Here is a 16,600-nt window from a genome sequence, read left to right on the forward strand (position 1 = left end):
CAACGCCATAGCCAAGGGTTGCCTTCTGGGTTGGGGTTGTTATTTGTTGGTTGTAAATTCGAACCACCAATAACATTACAAACCATTGTGCTGCCTTGCAAAATATGTGCATGGATCGTGGTTACTTGCTAACAGGTGAAATGCTCTGAAAAAATGCAGCCTCGATGTTGCATTTAGTCAGGCATCGTGGCTCCAAGTTCAATTAACAATCCATGAGAATATAGCCTTCTGTCAGAATGTCTGCTGGACAGTCTAGAACTAGCGGAAGATTTATACCAGAAACACCCGGGTGACGGGAGTATACCCCGTGTCGGAGGTTACTCCATCCATGCCGTTCTACTTGCGGTGACGGAGTTTCCTATCCCATGGGACATAACAGTGGAGTATAATTCCCGTTTTGTGCAGGAACAGGCCTTCGTTTCTTTTTCGGGGTTGTTATCATGTACAAAGCTCGATCCTACACTTTACAGCCGATGGAGATCATTATTACGAATCAGCCCATGTAAACCATGGTCGACAAACCTGATACTTTGCCAACAGACGTGCATATATGTGCGTATTTTTTTTTCTTTTCTTTTTTACCTCCACCCTGCAGCTAAGGGTGCAAGTGCGGCTGGCGGCTTTTCCTTCGCGGTTGTCTCTACAGCGGATTCCTTCCTTTGATTTCACGCTGTGCTCGCTGTATGTGTTCGACAATTCCCGAGGACAGATTAAATACTTGCATTGTATACTGCGTCTATATACAAAGAAGATTGTTATACCCACTGCTAGAGGCATATGTATTGTGGAAGACCAGTGATCAAGAGACAGCTTGGCGAACAGCGTCCGTGCAACAGGGTGTGGTCAATGTGCAGGGATAGGGGAAGGTTGTGGTCAGGGGGCTGCAGGATAAGGCCCTTAATCAAATGCCGACCGAAGCTAAGTCAGGGTACATTTCTGTCTGCGGGCCAGTCATATCATCAGGTCGGCTATTGATTCATTTTCCGGCTGCTGGTTTAGCCGATATACTTCCCGCTTTTTTGCTTTCCTTCTTCCTTCTTTGGCAGCGTCATCTTTGACTCTCATTACAAATTGCAAAAACTAAGCATAGTCAACGCCGAAAAAGTTAGAAACATACCAAAAGGAAAATACCTACCAGAAAGGATGATTGCTGGCTTAGGTAACCCTACCGAAGGGCTTATATGCTTGTGAATTCACTATGTTTAGACACTGACATGCGGCCTCCCTGCGAGTTATATACGTTGTGCTCTGAGCGGAGCAAGGGAGAAGGGCTGATCTGCCGCCGGGGTAAGTTTTACGGAAAGCTCTTGAAGAAAGCATGTCTTCACTAGACACACGGACGGTATATATAGCAAAAAGTCATATATATCTACCCTCTGTCACCTTTCTTTCCGGGCCCTGGGCAACGAGAGATCAAAGAGAAGGGTTTGAACAGCGTAGTTTTTCAACCCAGCAAGGGCTGCTAAAAAGTGGCGCATTGGGAGTAATCCCGTTGGTGCATTTCAAGCGACTCGGTGTCCAACCACAAGGCTCATTTAATAGTTAGTTAGTTAGTCTACTAAATTAAATTGATTTGAAGTGCGTAGGCTGCGCGCCTGCATGTCACTGTACAGGGCGTCAACAATTTTCCGCCCTTCCCATACGATACCAAAACATGCCTACAGGCACAAATCTGCATTAGAACAGATAAATAATATATAATAACAAAAATGAAGCATAGATTATTCTGCATACTCAAAATACAGCTGAAGAATGATGCTACGAAGTGATCTCTCGAATTCATTGTCGCCCTGCTAAGGCAGAGTGATGCTTGCTTCCCCTTTCGCGAGGTGGTCAAAACTTTCCTCGCTTGCAGAAGTTGTTGGTGGGCTTGGATGACTGCCGGCTGCATTCGCACCGTCCTCCATATCCCCATTGCCGTGTGGGGTACAGCCGGGGATAGTGCCAATCCACTCAATGCCATCCCCGGCCCCGGGAGCACCTAGCACCCGTTGCTCCTTGAGCTGTTCTTCAAACGCTAAAGTCTGGCCAGGTGATTGCGATGCAGCTGTGGAGGGGGGAAGTAGGTGTCTTCTGTGCCACGCACCCAGAAACATTCCATCAGGATCAGCCTCATTTCTGGCCTGTAGCCATTGATCCAAGTTGTCCCCGTACATTTCTCGGAGGGCCTCATACCCAAGGTCTTCACCAAAATTTTTAGCCCAATGTGGTTTCCCACCTAGATCCCGCATGAGCCATTCAAATGCCTCATAGTACCTTTCCCTGCAAGGAGGATCACGCAGATAAGGCCGATATAGAGTGGCGTTGAGAAAGAGAGTAGGGCCATCAGGATAAGTGGAGTCCAGGTACGGGCGAGGAGTCTTTGAGATCGAAGTATCGGAGACACGTACTTCAATGGGGCAATGTACCCAGACAGACTCGGAACTAAATGGTATACGTGCAGTTTCCTCATCGCCATGGAACCAGGCGGACAGTCGGGTAATGGCCTCTGGACCCTTTTCTAATGGAAGTGCCCATTCGTTCACAAATTGAGAATACAGGCAGTCCATCAACAGACCAGTGCGAGCGGGTTGAACTGCCTCAGTAATAGTCTTTCCGGGCGTAAAACCATATTGCATGCCAAACACAAACCACTCAACCCAAGGCAGGATCCGGGGCACGTAGTTGGAGAGATACAATAAGTTATGGTAGATGAAGTAACCTAAAGCACCACCGTACCAGCTTGCAGGGGGATCACGAGTCGGGAGGTCGGTCTTGTCCGCACGCCAGACAATCGCGCGCTTCATATAAGGCATCCACCACACCCTCACATACTCCGTAGATGTCCATAAGCCAGAGTCCCACGTATCCAATACCTGTGGCAATGTCTTCAGGGACTGCTGCCAGGCGATATTGAAAGTTGGGACTGCCTGCAAGGTCATCTCCGTGATGATACCAATGGCTCCAAGGGACACCAGGGCGGCACGAAACAGCGACGGATTGGTCGCCTCGCTACATCGGACAACCTGGCCATTCGCAAGCATGATTGACAATCCCAACACACGTTCGGACAGCAAGCCATACTTGAGTGAGCTGCCATGTGTCCCCGTTGAAATCACTCCTGCTATAGACTGCTCATCGATGCTGCCGAGATTAGGAAGCATCAGCCCATTCTTCTCCAGCTCAATGCCAAGCTGTCTCAGCCGTATACCGGACTCGACCGTAACAACGCCTGTATCACGCGAAAACGAGAGGACCCGACGGTAATTGTCCAGGTTGACAACCCATGATGACGTGCAGGTAAGATCAGACGGCGAGTGACCACTGCCGACGGTTACTATGCGTCGGCGGCATCTGCGAGCAAGAGTGATGACCTTTTCAATCTCGGCAACTGACTCGGGCTGAATGTAAAGTTCCGGTCGAGAATAGAACGTTTTTGCCCAGGTGTGATGGAGGTGTGACTTGGTCGCTCGAAATGGCACCGAGGGGTCTAGTTTGGCGAGTTCGGCGGTTATGAGAGCGTCCATTTTTGCCTGGTTCTTCCGCTTCTCTCCCACTCTTCTCCTTTTCTCTTACCCAAATTTCCTTTTCCTGGCCCCTTTGCCAGGCTTTCGAGTCTGGATCTCGCCTGCTGGCTGCTGTTCAATAGCCGGTCGTTCGTCTGGAGGGAGAATCCTTTTCCCCACCACGATATCTGAAACCAGGAAGTACCTCTCGGCAGGATGGCAGCAAAGTCTACTCGATCAATGCATGACAGCGGTGGCGTAGGAGAGAATGCCAGCTGTCTGGACGATGATCTTGTCTTTTCGTCTTTCTTCCCGCGGGTGTGATGTTCTTCGGAGGTTTGAGGTTGAGATGGGAAAAGGTGAGACGTCTCGATCGTTAACTAGTTAAACCTTGGAGAGCCACCGGATTAGTTAGTTTTAACCTTGAGCGGTTCTGTTGGGTAAATAAAAGACGCAACCTGTAGTATATAGAAGAAGTTAGCAGTAACTAATATAGATCTGTAAAGGTGATGGACAAATCAATAGAGCTAGAAGCCCAGCAAGACAGTCTTGATACTTATCTGACGTTCATATCGAAGTTCCACCTTTAAAATGGCTGGTGGCTCTGATTTGTTCACCCATGCAGCCAGTGAAGTTGCAAGAAAATAGTTTATCAAGATTCAAGAGGAAACAAAAAGTACAAAAATTCATCATGCTATTCTATGCGGTCTATGCCATGTAGCATCCAATGATTTTCATGACCCTACTTCTGAGTGCCGATAAAAGTTGTACAAAACCCGAGCTGACAGAAAGACGGGTAGCCAGTAGGAAGAGAGTAGACGAAGTGTAAAGCAAGAATGGATAGCCTCCAAAAAACCGCTAATATGGGATAAAAAAGTAAAGAACAAGGGGAGAATCGAAGATAATGCTAGTAGAAAATGGTGTCAAAGAGTATATGGTGAATCATGGTAGCTCATCGGATTGCATCGATAGCCACGGCCAGTGGAATGATGATAGGAGTCTTGTTTAGCGTGCCCAGGGAGTGTCTGCCGTTCCAGTTTCTGAACGCTCGTTTGCACTCGGTCGGTAGGCCTTCGAGAACAACATGGCTCTTTGGTAGGAATGGGCGATCTTGCTCAGACACAGCGAGGATTCCATATTCCTGGGCAAATACGAGAGCGGAAGCAAACTCTGCCGAACGTGCGTTTGATCGATCACCAACAATACTAGAGATTGGTTAGAATCTCGGGTAAAAGAGTGTCAGCTGCTACATGAGGCGGACTTACACATAGATTTCAAAAAACGCATCAAGAACGTAAATATGCGCTGGGTCAAGATCACGTTGGCAGAATGGTTCGATCTCCTGCACTGTGTCATTCGGTCGAGACACTGGCGATGAGGCTCCACGTCGGTTGAAAAAGCTCGCTCCAAACCACTGGCCAAGCTCATGGTCGATACGGTACAGTCGACATGAGTATTTATCGTGCTTCGGTTTGAGCTGCCAGTAGTCTGCTGACGGTGGCACCGCTTTTTCCTGGCCGGGGAAGGATTCGAAGAAGCTGCTCGGTTCCTCGCCTTCGGCGACCTCTTCGATCTCACCTGTTGGCCCGATGTCCATGCCAATCAAACGGGCACAACCGATTTCGTCGGCTGTGCTTCCGCGTCCTTGCCATAGGAATAGTCTATTGTTCTTGCCGGATATTATGTAGGTGAATCCTGAACAGAGGTTGCTGATGGACAGATCGACTTCGTCAAATGCTATTTGGCCCATGTGTCGTCTCCCGCAGAGCATGTATTGAGCTGACGAGCCGGATCGACTACTTGGTCCTCGTCGCGTGATCATGATACCACCGAGGGCTTGGATGAAGTTTGGTGTTTCCTTACCTTGCTTCAAGAGCTCAAGTTTGCAGTTGTGCTCTCTTGCGACCTTTCGAGCAAAGAGCTGCGCATCTTCAGCGGTTGCTTCTCCAACTCCGTCACCACACCATAGGTGTACCTCTGTTGCTCTGCCACCAGAAGATTTCTCGAACGTGTGAACGCAAAGGTACATGCTCTCATCGAACAAAATATACTCTTGGTTGCCAGGCAAATCTTTTCTCTTTCCATCACCAGTCAACTCCCATACATGCTTGGTAAGGGTTGTGGTCTTGGGATATGACTCGGGTTTACCCATCATAACTGATGCCGGATCAATCTCTACTTTATCTTCAGCGGTAGGCTGGTTGAGGAAGAAGTTCGAAAACATTTGAGATACTTCGGAACTTTGGGCAAATGCTGGGGTCTTAGTCGGCGACGGCGAGCGAGATTGCTCTCTTGGTCGATTAGCATTCAAACCCGATAAGAACGAGGGCTTTCCCAGGCGTGGCGGAGCTAAAGTAGTGAAATCTGTTAGCCCAGCCTTCGCCTCAGATTGAACTGGCCTCTTCTCTAGCGGAGAATCTAGTCGTGCCTTTTGTGGTACGGGAGAGTCATCTACCAGGGTCTGCTTTTTAAGACTGAGTGGAGAAGTAGAAAGGGTTGCGGATTTGGGTGGAGGGCTGGGCCTGTCCTTATTCTCAGCAGGGCTGCTCTTTGATCGACTGGGTGCTGCGAGGTCTGCTTTAGGCAATTGGCGCTCCCCTGAGGGAGTAGAAGGAAGGGATGAGTGGAGAGGAACCTCAGATTTCTTCTCTTCGCTATTTGATGTTAGAAATTTATTCTTCAATTCCGAGTTCAAATGTTTTGGCGCGGTAACAGGTTCCTTTTCTGTGGATGGTAAACGACTGGTAGCCGGCCTGGCTTCAGGTAGCTTTTCTGGAGCAGTGTCATCGGGTTTGGTAGCTCCAGGAGCCGACTCCTTTGCAGTACCTTTAGGTAAACGTCTCTTGGGCCCTCTGGCACGAGATTTAGTCATGTGTGTTAGTGCTTCCGGAGTAGATGGCTCAGCGGTTGATTTTGTTGACACGGACGCTGAAGGGGCGGCCTTTGAGGGAGCTGGAGGTCCCCGAGCAATGAGATTTGCTAACATGGGGTTCATTCGATTACCAAGCTTGCCTTTGGCTGCGGGAGACGAAGTGTCGTGGCTAGGAGGAGCTGCTGTCATGGTTGCATTCGAGCCAACAAGGCTGGTGGTAAGGGGTTCTGTTTCTGCAGGTGGTGATGGGACAGGTGATTTCGTCGGCGGCGATTCTACGGCCTGAGGCGGCTGACTTTCTTTTTCCTTGGGGATCTCTTCAGAAGAAGATGAACGAAGGGCTGCCGGCTTTGACAATGGTTTGGCAGGTGCGTTTTTTGATCCAACTGTGTTCCTTATACTATTCGACCTACCAAGATTCTGTCTCACGAGAATGGCTTCTGGGGTAGAGTCTTGCGGTGGTGGATTATTGGAAGGCCCAGTGTGATCCGGGCGAATTGATCCACCGGCAGCTTTCATTGCCTCCTTGCGCTTCAAGAGGCTCTCTTTGAACTCGTCTACTCGCTCGGTTTTCTTGGGGCCGCCGGTCACAGTCAGTCCGGCTTTACCGCGAAGTATATTGCCTTTGAGCTCGTCAGGGGCAACATAATTCTTAGTTTCGGCGCGCCGTAATTTACCAAAGACTGCCTTGAATTCTGGCTCGTCCTTTTTAACGCTATCGCCGACCGTTTCACGACGGCGCAAGTTGGCGCGGAAATCAATTTGGGAGGACTTTACACTAGGTGCAGCTGGTTTGGAGGGGGTATCTTGGGCTGGAGATGAGACTGATCCCTTTGTTTCCGACTTCAGGAATTCACTTTTTGCTGGGATTGGAGGTGACTTGGTGGAATCTTTGGGAGGTAGGACTTCAGATGGGCTTGGATTTGAAGATTCTATGGCATCCTGAGGCGGATCTATTTTCAGATCAGAGGAAGACTCCTTCAATATTGGACTCTGAGATTTTTCCGGTGAGCTGGAAGGGTCCGGTTGTTTAGTTGCGGGTGGTACAGCCTTTTCGGGCTCAGGAGTAGCTGTTTTCTCTGGCTGATTCAGTTCCTTAGCCTTTCTCAGCCTGTCTGTTAGGTCCTTCTTCCATTCCGGCTCCTCCGGTACACGAGGCTTTGGTTTGGGGGAGTCCGGCTTGCTGAGTGCACTCTCTAACCAGGATGCTTTTGTTGGGCTCCATCTTCTTGGATCCATAGTCTTAGTCGGGCTGACTGGGAGGCCCGAATCTCGTCCACTAGCTGTGCTCACCGATTCCCTCCGCCGAGATGGAGGTCTTGCATAGGCATCCGTCGACCTACTTATCACTGATGCATCATCTCCTTCCCCGCGAACAACTGTTGCATCACTATGGCTAGATCCGGGTCGAGAGTCAGGCCGTGAACCAGGCCGCGAAGGCATGCCTGAAAAGCCATCAGGAGACATTGCGGGTGACGGAAGGGCCCTGGCACCGCCTCCACGTACGGAATTCGTAGGGAGTTGGGCACTCCAGCGCTTAGATACACTGTCTGAGCGTTTAAGCATGGCACTCTGGACGAACCCACCGAGGCCCTTGGTTGGTGATGAAGGTCTATCGGAGGCCAAACGTCCCTGCGTAGGTGACATTGTTAAGTGGTCACCTGTCTGCTGTTCTTCATATATCGATGATGCACGTTCGTGCCTCCGAGGGCTAGTCAACGGCACTGGAGAGCCCAGTCCTGCTGTCGTCGCAGAAGACACGCTCGAGTATCTGTTCCCAATGCTACTGCCGCCATATACAGAGCTTGTCCTCGATGGTGAGCGCGGTCTCTCTTCACCCAGCTCAGAGGCCGGACGCGTACCGAGATCACTGACGGCTTCCCGGCTGAGTCCCGGCAATTTCACATTCGATCGACTTGTAGAAGCTTCGGAAAAGGAAGAATTATGAGCTCTTCTATACGCACGCGAGCCTTCTCCTCTGTCACTAGTCTGCTTAAAAAAGGCCGGGTCCTTCGACCCCAGGGATTGAGCAATCTGTGTGCGAGACACTGCAGCGTCGTCCTCCTCCTTTCCCTCAGGGCCACCCGTAGCTCTGGTATCGGCAGCAGCTTTCTCTTCCTCTTCTTGTATGGCCGGCTTTAAAGTGACAGGACTCGGCGAGCTCTGGTCTCGCGACATGGGACGTTGTTTCCAGGACAATGGCCGGCCTCCTAGAGGAGAAGACTTCATGGTATCCGGAGAGGGCTGCTTGGGTGGTGTTTCTGACTGGTGCGCCTCGGAATCACGTCTCGGTGGGCCACTATTGTCCCTTGAGGCCGAAGACGACGGTAGCAGGTCGACAGGAGGCTGTATTGAGTGAGAAAGTGGTGTTGATGGCCCGGAGTCCCTCTGTATCAGCTCGTCAAGTTGTTGCTGGAGGGGCGAGTCCTTGGTGGGAGAAATTGATCGGGCGCGCTCTATATCAACAAACAACCAAGGGCCGTAGTCAGTAAACTAGCTTAGGGATGCAGCAGCGATACGGCAATGAACAGGATAGCAGGCCAATGGAGGAGGCAAAAGCAAAAAAGAATGTGTGGTGTGTGTATGTATGTATATGTGTATGCCTGGGGAGTGCAGCAGCAGGCGTACCAGCTCTCCTGGCCTGTCTCTCTCGGCGGCCCTGCAGGATCTCCTCCTCCAATTTTCGCGTGCGCTCTTCGTCTTCCTTGTCCCGCTTGTTCCCCAGCTCTCGGATGCGAACTAGAAAGTCGTTAACGTCTTCCGACCCGTCTGCGTCGTGCGAGGTAGCCATTGTTGTTATTTTATTTGTTTATTTGTTTCCCAACGCCGGACGGACAACAAGAACTAAGCGGGTGACACCGAATACGGATAAACATAAAACAAGCGGGCGGCAATAGTTATATATATATATAATTTATTTATGAAGAATAGAAGAGCTATCGACAGCAGAGGCACCAGGCTCGCAGCGTGTCGGGAGGGGAGGGATCCGGCGACTGTTTGAGGGAGAAATGATGGAATGTAGCAAAAGATGAAACAACCGCCAGAAGCGAATCCAAGCCGATTTGAATGTTTGCGATGCTCATGAAGAAAACAAAAGTCCACCTCATCGAAATAAGTGATTGGCCCCCCTGCTGGCCAGTCTCGTTTCTTTTTCCAGCTTGCCATGGCCAATGATCGGGGGCGAGCTGAGATCTGGTGGGAACCCGAGGAGGTCTCGTATACGCTGGGTTGGGCGGCAGTTCATGAGTTGGGATGGGATGCATGAGGGTTGCTCGAGAGGTCGGGATGCCCTGCCAACCTGTGGATAACCAGTTATCCGCTGGTCAGCCAACAAGCTAGTTAGTTAGTTAGAAGCGAGCGTGACGGTAAATAAACAATTGTAGATCGCCTGTCAGGGCCAGTTCAGTAAAGGAAGAGCCGGTCCTTTGCATCTTGGACGACCCAGGAGAGGCCCTTGGTCAGGTTCAGCCCCGTCACGGCACTGCAAGGCATAATCGTCCACTTGTGCGTCTTGATGGCGTCGAGCTCAAGTCCCTAATTATAACGTATAGCTAATTAGACCCCATAGACGAGGAAAATGGACGGGTGGGAAGAAGTAATTACATTTCGAACTTCTTCCTCGGTCATGCAACCGTCGACATCCGTCTTGTTAAGAAAGACAAGAAGGCTTGCTCCCATCAGCCGCTGTAATATCATTAGCCAAATATTCCATTCTCGCTTTTGAGCAACTGGTTAGTTAGTTAAGGGAGTCTTACCTCTTCCACAAGAAGTCCGGCAAGCTCGCGTCGACAGTCATCGAGTCGGAATCGGTCAGTGGCGTCAACAATCCAAATCAACGTATCCGTCTTTTCAAAGTAATTCCTCCAGTAGGACCGCAGTGTCTTTTGACCACCCACGTCCCCTATAACTACAGTGTCAGACGACCTATTGGTCTGCGTAGCCAGTAATTATAGCTAGTTATGCGGGAAACCCACATATATTCAATTTGTATCTGTTGTATGGAGTCAGCATTGCTCGGAACTTGAAAATCCACCACCACGGACACTCACCCCTCAAAGTCGATGGACTTGATGATAAACCCCAGCGTAGGGCTCACTGTAGTGATATCTTCTCCCATGATACTCTTCACTATCGTTGTCTTGCCGGCATTGTCAAGTCCGCTGGGTGTTCTGGGTCAGTAAATGGGCATCTCAACAGCTGGCTCGATCTTACAGCATCAAGACTCTCATCTCTTTATCCTTCAGCCTGGCCTTCCTCAGGACAGACAGCATTTCTCTCCTTTCTCCTTCTCCCTTTTCTATAAGAGGTAGTAAATGGTAGGTGGTAAGTGGTAGGTGGTTGGCTGTAGTTTGGTTGCTTTATGTGCAAAGTTAGTATTTTATTTGTCTATCCTTTTAGTCAGTCTCCAGAATCTGGATAGTCCTATAGCGTAAAGTTATAATCATAAAATATGAATGTCTGCCTGTCAAAATTAACTTAACACATAGACCTGGGTGTGGCTCTGAGCATGATCAAAGTGAACTATGGTTGTTGGAATAAAGATATAAAAGTTCTACTAGACTAGCCGCTAACTACGCGTTTTTCTTCTGCTCCTGGATCTAGATATAAAAACAACAACATCACGTCCTCTCGGCGAAAGTGCAGACCCCCATCAGGCAAGTCAAGCAAAGAACGCAGAAACGCAGAACCCTTCCCAAGTTAATAGAGTATTATCTCTAGCTCCTTCATAGTCTCCTAGGCTGTTAGGAAGGGTTTCTAGCTCTCTCGCCCCTGAGGAAGCTGAGAAAGCTCGCGTTGACCCTGCATTTCTTCCTCCTTTGGTTCCCCTAGCTGACCTGATATCTAGATAGGAACGCTCCGGAACAGTCACAATGGCAGAGTCCAGTCAGCAGGGTCAGGAGAATGGCCAGGAGCGAATCAGCGGCGTTGAGCAGTGGGGTGATTATATTGCTGCCATGAATGCTTTCAAAGCCATTGCGAGTAATATTCACAGGCCACCAGACAAGTCAAAGGCCCTCGCACCAGCTACCAACGCACCAGTTCCTCGCCCCGGCAAACTTGCTGTTCCAGCCCTAGCTCCAACTGACGCTCCGGTTCGGACTTTAAGTGCCCCGGCGGAGGCAGAACCTTCACTTCACGTTTTGTCAAACGCGAGTAGAGCCGTTACCACTAGCAACGAAGCAGTCAGTGATCAAGAAGCATCTGGCGCGTCTAGTTTAGCTGCCATCAGTCCTTCTGAGGGTATGACGCCACGTCTATCTTCTGTTGCAACCGCAAACGATACTTCTTCCCTGAAGATGGAGGGAGAGCGAGCTGAAGCAAGCCAAACACCAGCCGGTGATAGCAACAAGGCACAGCATTCTCAGTTGACCGGTAAGTACTTGCTCTGGAACACATACATGCTTTGTGAGCCTCAACTGAAATCTCACTATAATCTAGCAGGGGGCTCTGATGGTTCAGATGAGGTCGTGTTTCGACAGGACGAACTGCGAATGGTCGGGCCCAACATCCCATACGGCTTTCGTAAAAACGAAACTCTGAAGGCTCCCAAGTCTGTGGGCCAGATCAAGATGAACTATCCTCAGGAGCAGGAGAACAATGATAACCATCCTCCTCATAGACGCCGTCCTAGCCGTGGACGTAACTATAGGAAGCACAACGCTCCGGCAAGGTCAATCCATAAGCAAGGTTCGGAAACTAATGGCGTTGTTTTGAAGGCCCCGGTCACCGCCATCGACCGTATCAAGGAGGCTGCGAAGGCGGAGTTGCTTGAATTCCAGAAAAAGGAAATGGAGCGATACGGAAAGAAAGTTATGGGACTCTTGCCAGAAGAGTCTCCAGAATCCATCGCGCTGAGTCTCGCCCGCCAAGGCCCTGGGGTAGACCCAGATTCCATCTTTTGTAAACAGCATCCGTTATACCTCTTGACCGATTTGGCAGAGAGCCTCAAGACCCAGACAGACGAGGCTCAGGGTAGGCTTGAAAGAGGAGATGCTCGTTCAATTGATGACGATCAGCAATCTGGCCCCGCTATGAATGAATGGGCCCTTGGAAATACAGCTAGCGCCGTTGCAGTGGACTGGCAATATCGTCCATGGGAAAAATACGGCGACGAGTTCTTTGCTCAGAAATTCCGTAATTGGTTGGACAAGACTATGAGAGTTGGTTTCATCGTGGACATGACCCAGGAAGAATTTAGGAACGGAGAATATCATGCTAACCTTGATACCGGGATGGGCCCTTCAACATTTGTCTGCCCTGAAACTCTGAGAGATATCTCCGACCCTGAGACCTTGAAGCACGCTCACGAGACGGCAATTGGTTATGTTCATAACTGGAATCTCAGAATCCGTCAAGAGGAAGAGCGCAAAGAAGCAGAGCAGCAGCAAAGAAAACTCCTGGCCATTATGCCAAAGTCAGACTCTGCTTTCAACGAACCGAAGTCATTGGAGCCGAAGCTCAACATGTATATCCGTCCAGTCGAGCCAAAGGATATCATTGCCCTTGTCGAGCTTTTCAACTGGTACGTCAAAAACACGGTACGTCGAGCTGATACGGAAGAGATATCCTTTGATGAAATGAGAGAACACGTCGAGGAACTTCAGCGCGACAACTACCCTTTCATTGTTGCTGTGCAGAGACATCCTCGAGCCTGGCATGCCATGAACCACGAAGCGGAAATGTTGTACGGTTTCTGCTGCATCAGCGACTTTACCGGGCCTCTCTCTACCCAGCGATTTTCCTATGACTTGGAGGTGTTCGTGCACCCAAAAAACTTCAAGCAAGGAGTCGCAAGTTGTCTCCTTGACAAGATGCTCGAGATCTGTGATCCTAAATATAGCGCTCGAGGAGGGTACATCTTTGACTGTTCCTCTCGAGGTAAGGATGTATACACTTGTGGGCTGTCTCGTCCGGCTATGAGGCTCTGCGCAGTCGTCCATCACTCAGACGAGGAGTTTGCAGAGTATACTTGGATCAAGGAATGGCTCGGCAAGAAGTTCGGTTTCGAAGAACAGGGCTACCTTGGAGGATTCGGTGTCAGCAAGAAAGCCCTGTAAGTAACCATGATATCGCCATTGAGACTTTTGCTAACGGTACTTCATTAGCGTCAACGCTGGTTACATGGTGTACAGCACTGGCATCGACATCCCAGAGAGCGAATAGACGGCATTTCACCATTCCGATAAGGGTAATATCAAGACAAATCTAAGCCTTGGGTTTAATTTACTTGGTATTCCCATGTCAATGCTAATGACATGCTCAGTGCACTATCTCGATCAATTCATGGATTTCTGGTATCAAAGGGGATTCTAGCGTCACCAGTGGGTTTAGTATATCAATAGCCATAGCCATGTCGTATTTCACGGAGGACCGACGGGTTTGAAACGTGTCTATGGGCTTTGATGTATCTACATGCTTTTTCTTTTCGTTTCGGTTGTTCTCTCGACGTTGTCTTTTGGCGGTTGGATTTAGGTTGATGACTAATCATTTCAAGTCTCACCGCTTTCAAAGACATCGTGGCAGAAAAAAAGTAAAAAAGAAAAAAAAAACTTTGGGTTCAATTTTATATCAAGAAAATATTTCAGTTGCTCTTAATTGTATTAGAGAATAGCTGCACTGGTCTCCCGGCCCTGGAACGTGCAATTGGCTCATGGGCGCGAGATACAACTTAAGTCTCCCCCAAATATCCTACAATTGAAGATAACCCGAACGACATGGCGCGACTCGATCCTGAAGACGACTTCGTCTTCACACTGTCCGACGAGGAGGCCCCAAACGTCGACTCGGATGCCGAAATCGTTGTCAATAATAAGGGAAAAGTTGCAGGTACTAAACGAAGGAGAGACGAACCTGAAAACTCCCAAGCTGAACAGAGTACAAACTCGAAGAAGCAGAAGAAGCAGAAAAAAGGTGGAATAAATGCTACCAATAGCAATAAAACAGACAAGGGTACCAATGATGATGCGGAAGAAGAGGACGAATTCGGCGAAGACGAAAATGGTGTTTTGAATCCTGATTTCGAGTTCGACGTTGGCGGGGTTGCGAATGGTGGATTGGTGGAAGACTTTGATGGATGGGGAGATGAAGGAAGAAACAAGACCAAAGTAACAGAGAAGAAAGGAGTCGACATCGATGATATCCTTGATCGAAGGAGACAAAAGAAACTCGAAAAGGAAGAGCGTGAGAGAAAGAAAGCTGAAAAGAGAGCTGCTGAGGAGCATGAAGATATGGATAACGATGAAGCAGAGGCGGAAGATAACGATATGCAGGTGGACCTTGATGATGACGAACTTCTTGCTCCTGATGCGTTTGGAATGGGCGCTCAGGGCGCCTCAGAAAGTGGGGCGGAAGGTGAGGAAGCTGAGTCTGATGAAGATGGAGAAGAAAGCAATCCTGAAGATCAAGAGGAGGGCGGGGATGATGATGAAGATGATGATGATACCAACTCTGTGGCTTCGGCAGTACCACATCCAGATGACCTTGCGTCCGACGAAGATGGTTCAGGCAGCGAAAGTGAAGACGATGACGAGATCCGCAAGCAAAATGAGTTCTTTGCTCCCGAGGAAGGAATGACTGAATCCAAGTCCACTTCTGGAGCGCCTGCTTCATTCCAGAATCTTTCTCTGTCTCGTCCCATCCTCCGAGGCCTCGCATCTGTAGGATTCTCAACTCCTACACCTATTCAGAGAAAAACGATACCGGTTGCCTTACTTGGCAAGGACGTGGTTGGTGGTGCTGTGACTGGCTCGGGTAAAACTGGCGCTTTCATTGTTCCTATTCTTGAACGTTTACTCTACAGACCGAGAAAGGTCCCAACAAGCCGAGTTGCTATTCTAATGCCGACACGAGAACTGGCTGTGCAGTGTTATAACGTTGCGACAAAACTGGCTACGTTCACTGATATCACTTTTTGTCAGCTGGTAGGTGGTTTCAGTCTGCGAGAACAAGAGAATATCCTGAAGAAGCGTCCTGATGTCATCATCGCTACTCCCGGTCGATTCATTGACCATATGAGGAATTCAGCAAGTTTCACGGTAGATACCTTGGAAATATTGGTTCTTGATGAAGCGGATCGCATGCTAGAAGATGGATTTGCGGAGGAATTGAATGAGATTTTGACCACGATACCAAAGTCTAGGCAGACGATGCTGTTCTCTGCCACCATGACTAACTCTGTCGATAAACTCATTCGTGTTGGCCTTAACAAACCTGTTCGATTAATGGTTGACTCAAAGAAACAGACCGTGGGCACCCTTGTTCAGGAGTTTGTAAGATTAAGACCTGGAAGAGAGGATAAACGATTGGGCTATCTCATGTTCTTGTGCAAAACTGTTTATACAAACAGGGTTATTGTATTCTTCCGCCAAAAGAAAGAAGCGCATAGGGTTCGAATCGTTTTCGGGCTGATGGGCTTGAAGGCGGCTGAACTTCATGGAAGCATGAGCCAAGAGCAGGTAAGTCCTCTATTTATATTCTAACAGTAATAGGCTATTCAAATACTGACGTCTTATTTTGCAGAGAATTAAAAGTGTGGAAGACTTTAGAGATGCCAAAGTATCATACCTCCTAGCGACAGATCTTGCATCTCGTGGTCTTGATATCAAGGGCGTTGAGACCGTCATCAACTACGAAGCACCTCAATCACACGAAATCTATCTACACAGAGTCGGGCGTACTGCCCGTGCTGGCCGGAGCGGTCGCGCATGTACTATCGCTGCGGAACCTGACAGAAAGGTGGTCAAAGAAGCCGTTAAAGCAGGGCGTGCACAAGGCGCAAAAATAGTGAGCCGAGTAATAGAGCCAGCCGTTGCTGACAAATGGGCGGAACAAGTCGACGACCTGGCCACAGAAGTTGAAGAAGTTCTCCAAGAAGAGAAGGAGGAGAAGCAGCTTGCACAGGCAGAGATGCAGGTCACTCGTGGGAAAAACCTGATCGACCACCAGGAGGAGATCATGTCCAGGCCCAAGCGCACGTGGTTTGAGTCGGAGAAGGACAAGCGAGCATCAAAAAAGCGAGGTCTGATGGAGCTCAATGGACCGGACTCTGTGAAGAAGGGAAAGAAAAAACTCAGCGGCAAGGATAAGAAGAAGCTGGATGATACACGGATGCGAGAGGAGGGCCGTGTATGGAAGAAGGGCAAGGCTGAGCGAGAAGCTAAACCCGGCAGCCAAAATAAGGGTAAAAAGAAGAAGAATAGTGGCAAAGCAGGGAAGAAGCGCTAGACCTAGACCTCCTTTTGCA

At 49.3% G+C, this 16,600-nt stretch overlaps 4 protein-coding genes across 4 annotated transcripts; 2 read left to right on the plus strand and 2 right to left on the minus strand.

Moving 5' to 3' along the window:
- Positions 1-1,793: 1,793 nt before the first annotated feature.
- On the minus strand, positions 1,794-3,506 carry TRV_07142 (uncharacterized protein; the record flags this gene model as incomplete). The annotated part of the gene is made up of 1 exon (XM_003018777.1): positions 1,794-3,506. One exon carries the CDS (start codon positions 3,504-3,506, stop codon positions 1,794-1,796), a length of 1,713 nt encoding a protein of 570 aa, XP_003018823.1.
- A 931-nt stretch (positions 3,507-4,437) lies between these two features.
- TRV_07143 (gelsolin repeat protein, putative) lies at positions 4,438-9,148 on the minus strand (the record flags this gene model as incomplete). Its single annotated transcript, XM_003018778.1, has 3 exons — positions 4,438-4,690; positions 4,751-8,813; positions 8,986-9,148. 3 exons carry the CDS (start codon positions 9,146-9,148, stop codon positions 4,438-4,440), a joined length of 4,479 nt encoding a protein of 1,492 aa, XP_003018824.1.
- Positions 9,149-11,228: 2,080 nt separating this feature from the next.
- TRV_07144 (uncharacterized protein) lies at positions 11,229-13,521 on the plus strand (the record flags this gene model as incomplete). Its single annotated transcript, XM_003018779.1, has 2 exons — positions 11,229-13,411; positions 13,464-13,521. The coding sequence occupies 2 exons, from the start codon at positions 11,229-11,231 to the stop codon at positions 13,519-13,521; spliced, it is 2,241 nt and encodes a 746-aa protein (XP_003018825.1).
- Positions 13,522-14,072: 551 nt separating this feature from the next.
- On the plus strand, positions 14,073-16,581 carry TRV_07145 (uncharacterized protein; the record flags this gene model as incomplete). Its single annotated transcript, XM_003018780.1, has 2 exons — positions 14,073-15,812; positions 15,877-16,581. 2 exons carry the CDS (start codon positions 14,073-14,075, stop codon positions 16,579-16,581), a joined length of 2,445 nt encoding a protein of 814 aa, XP_003018826.1.
- Positions 16,582-16,600: the final 19 nt, after the last annotated feature.

This window comes from Trichophyton verrucosum, assembly GCF_000151505.1.
Source record: "Trichophyton verrucosum HKI 0517 chromosome Unknown contig00901_1.f1.exp, whole genome shotgun sequence".
NCBI classification, from domain to species: domain Eukaryota; kingdom Fungi; phylum Ascomycota; class Eurotiomycetes; order Onygenales; family Arthrodermataceae; genus Trichophyton; species Trichophyton verrucosum.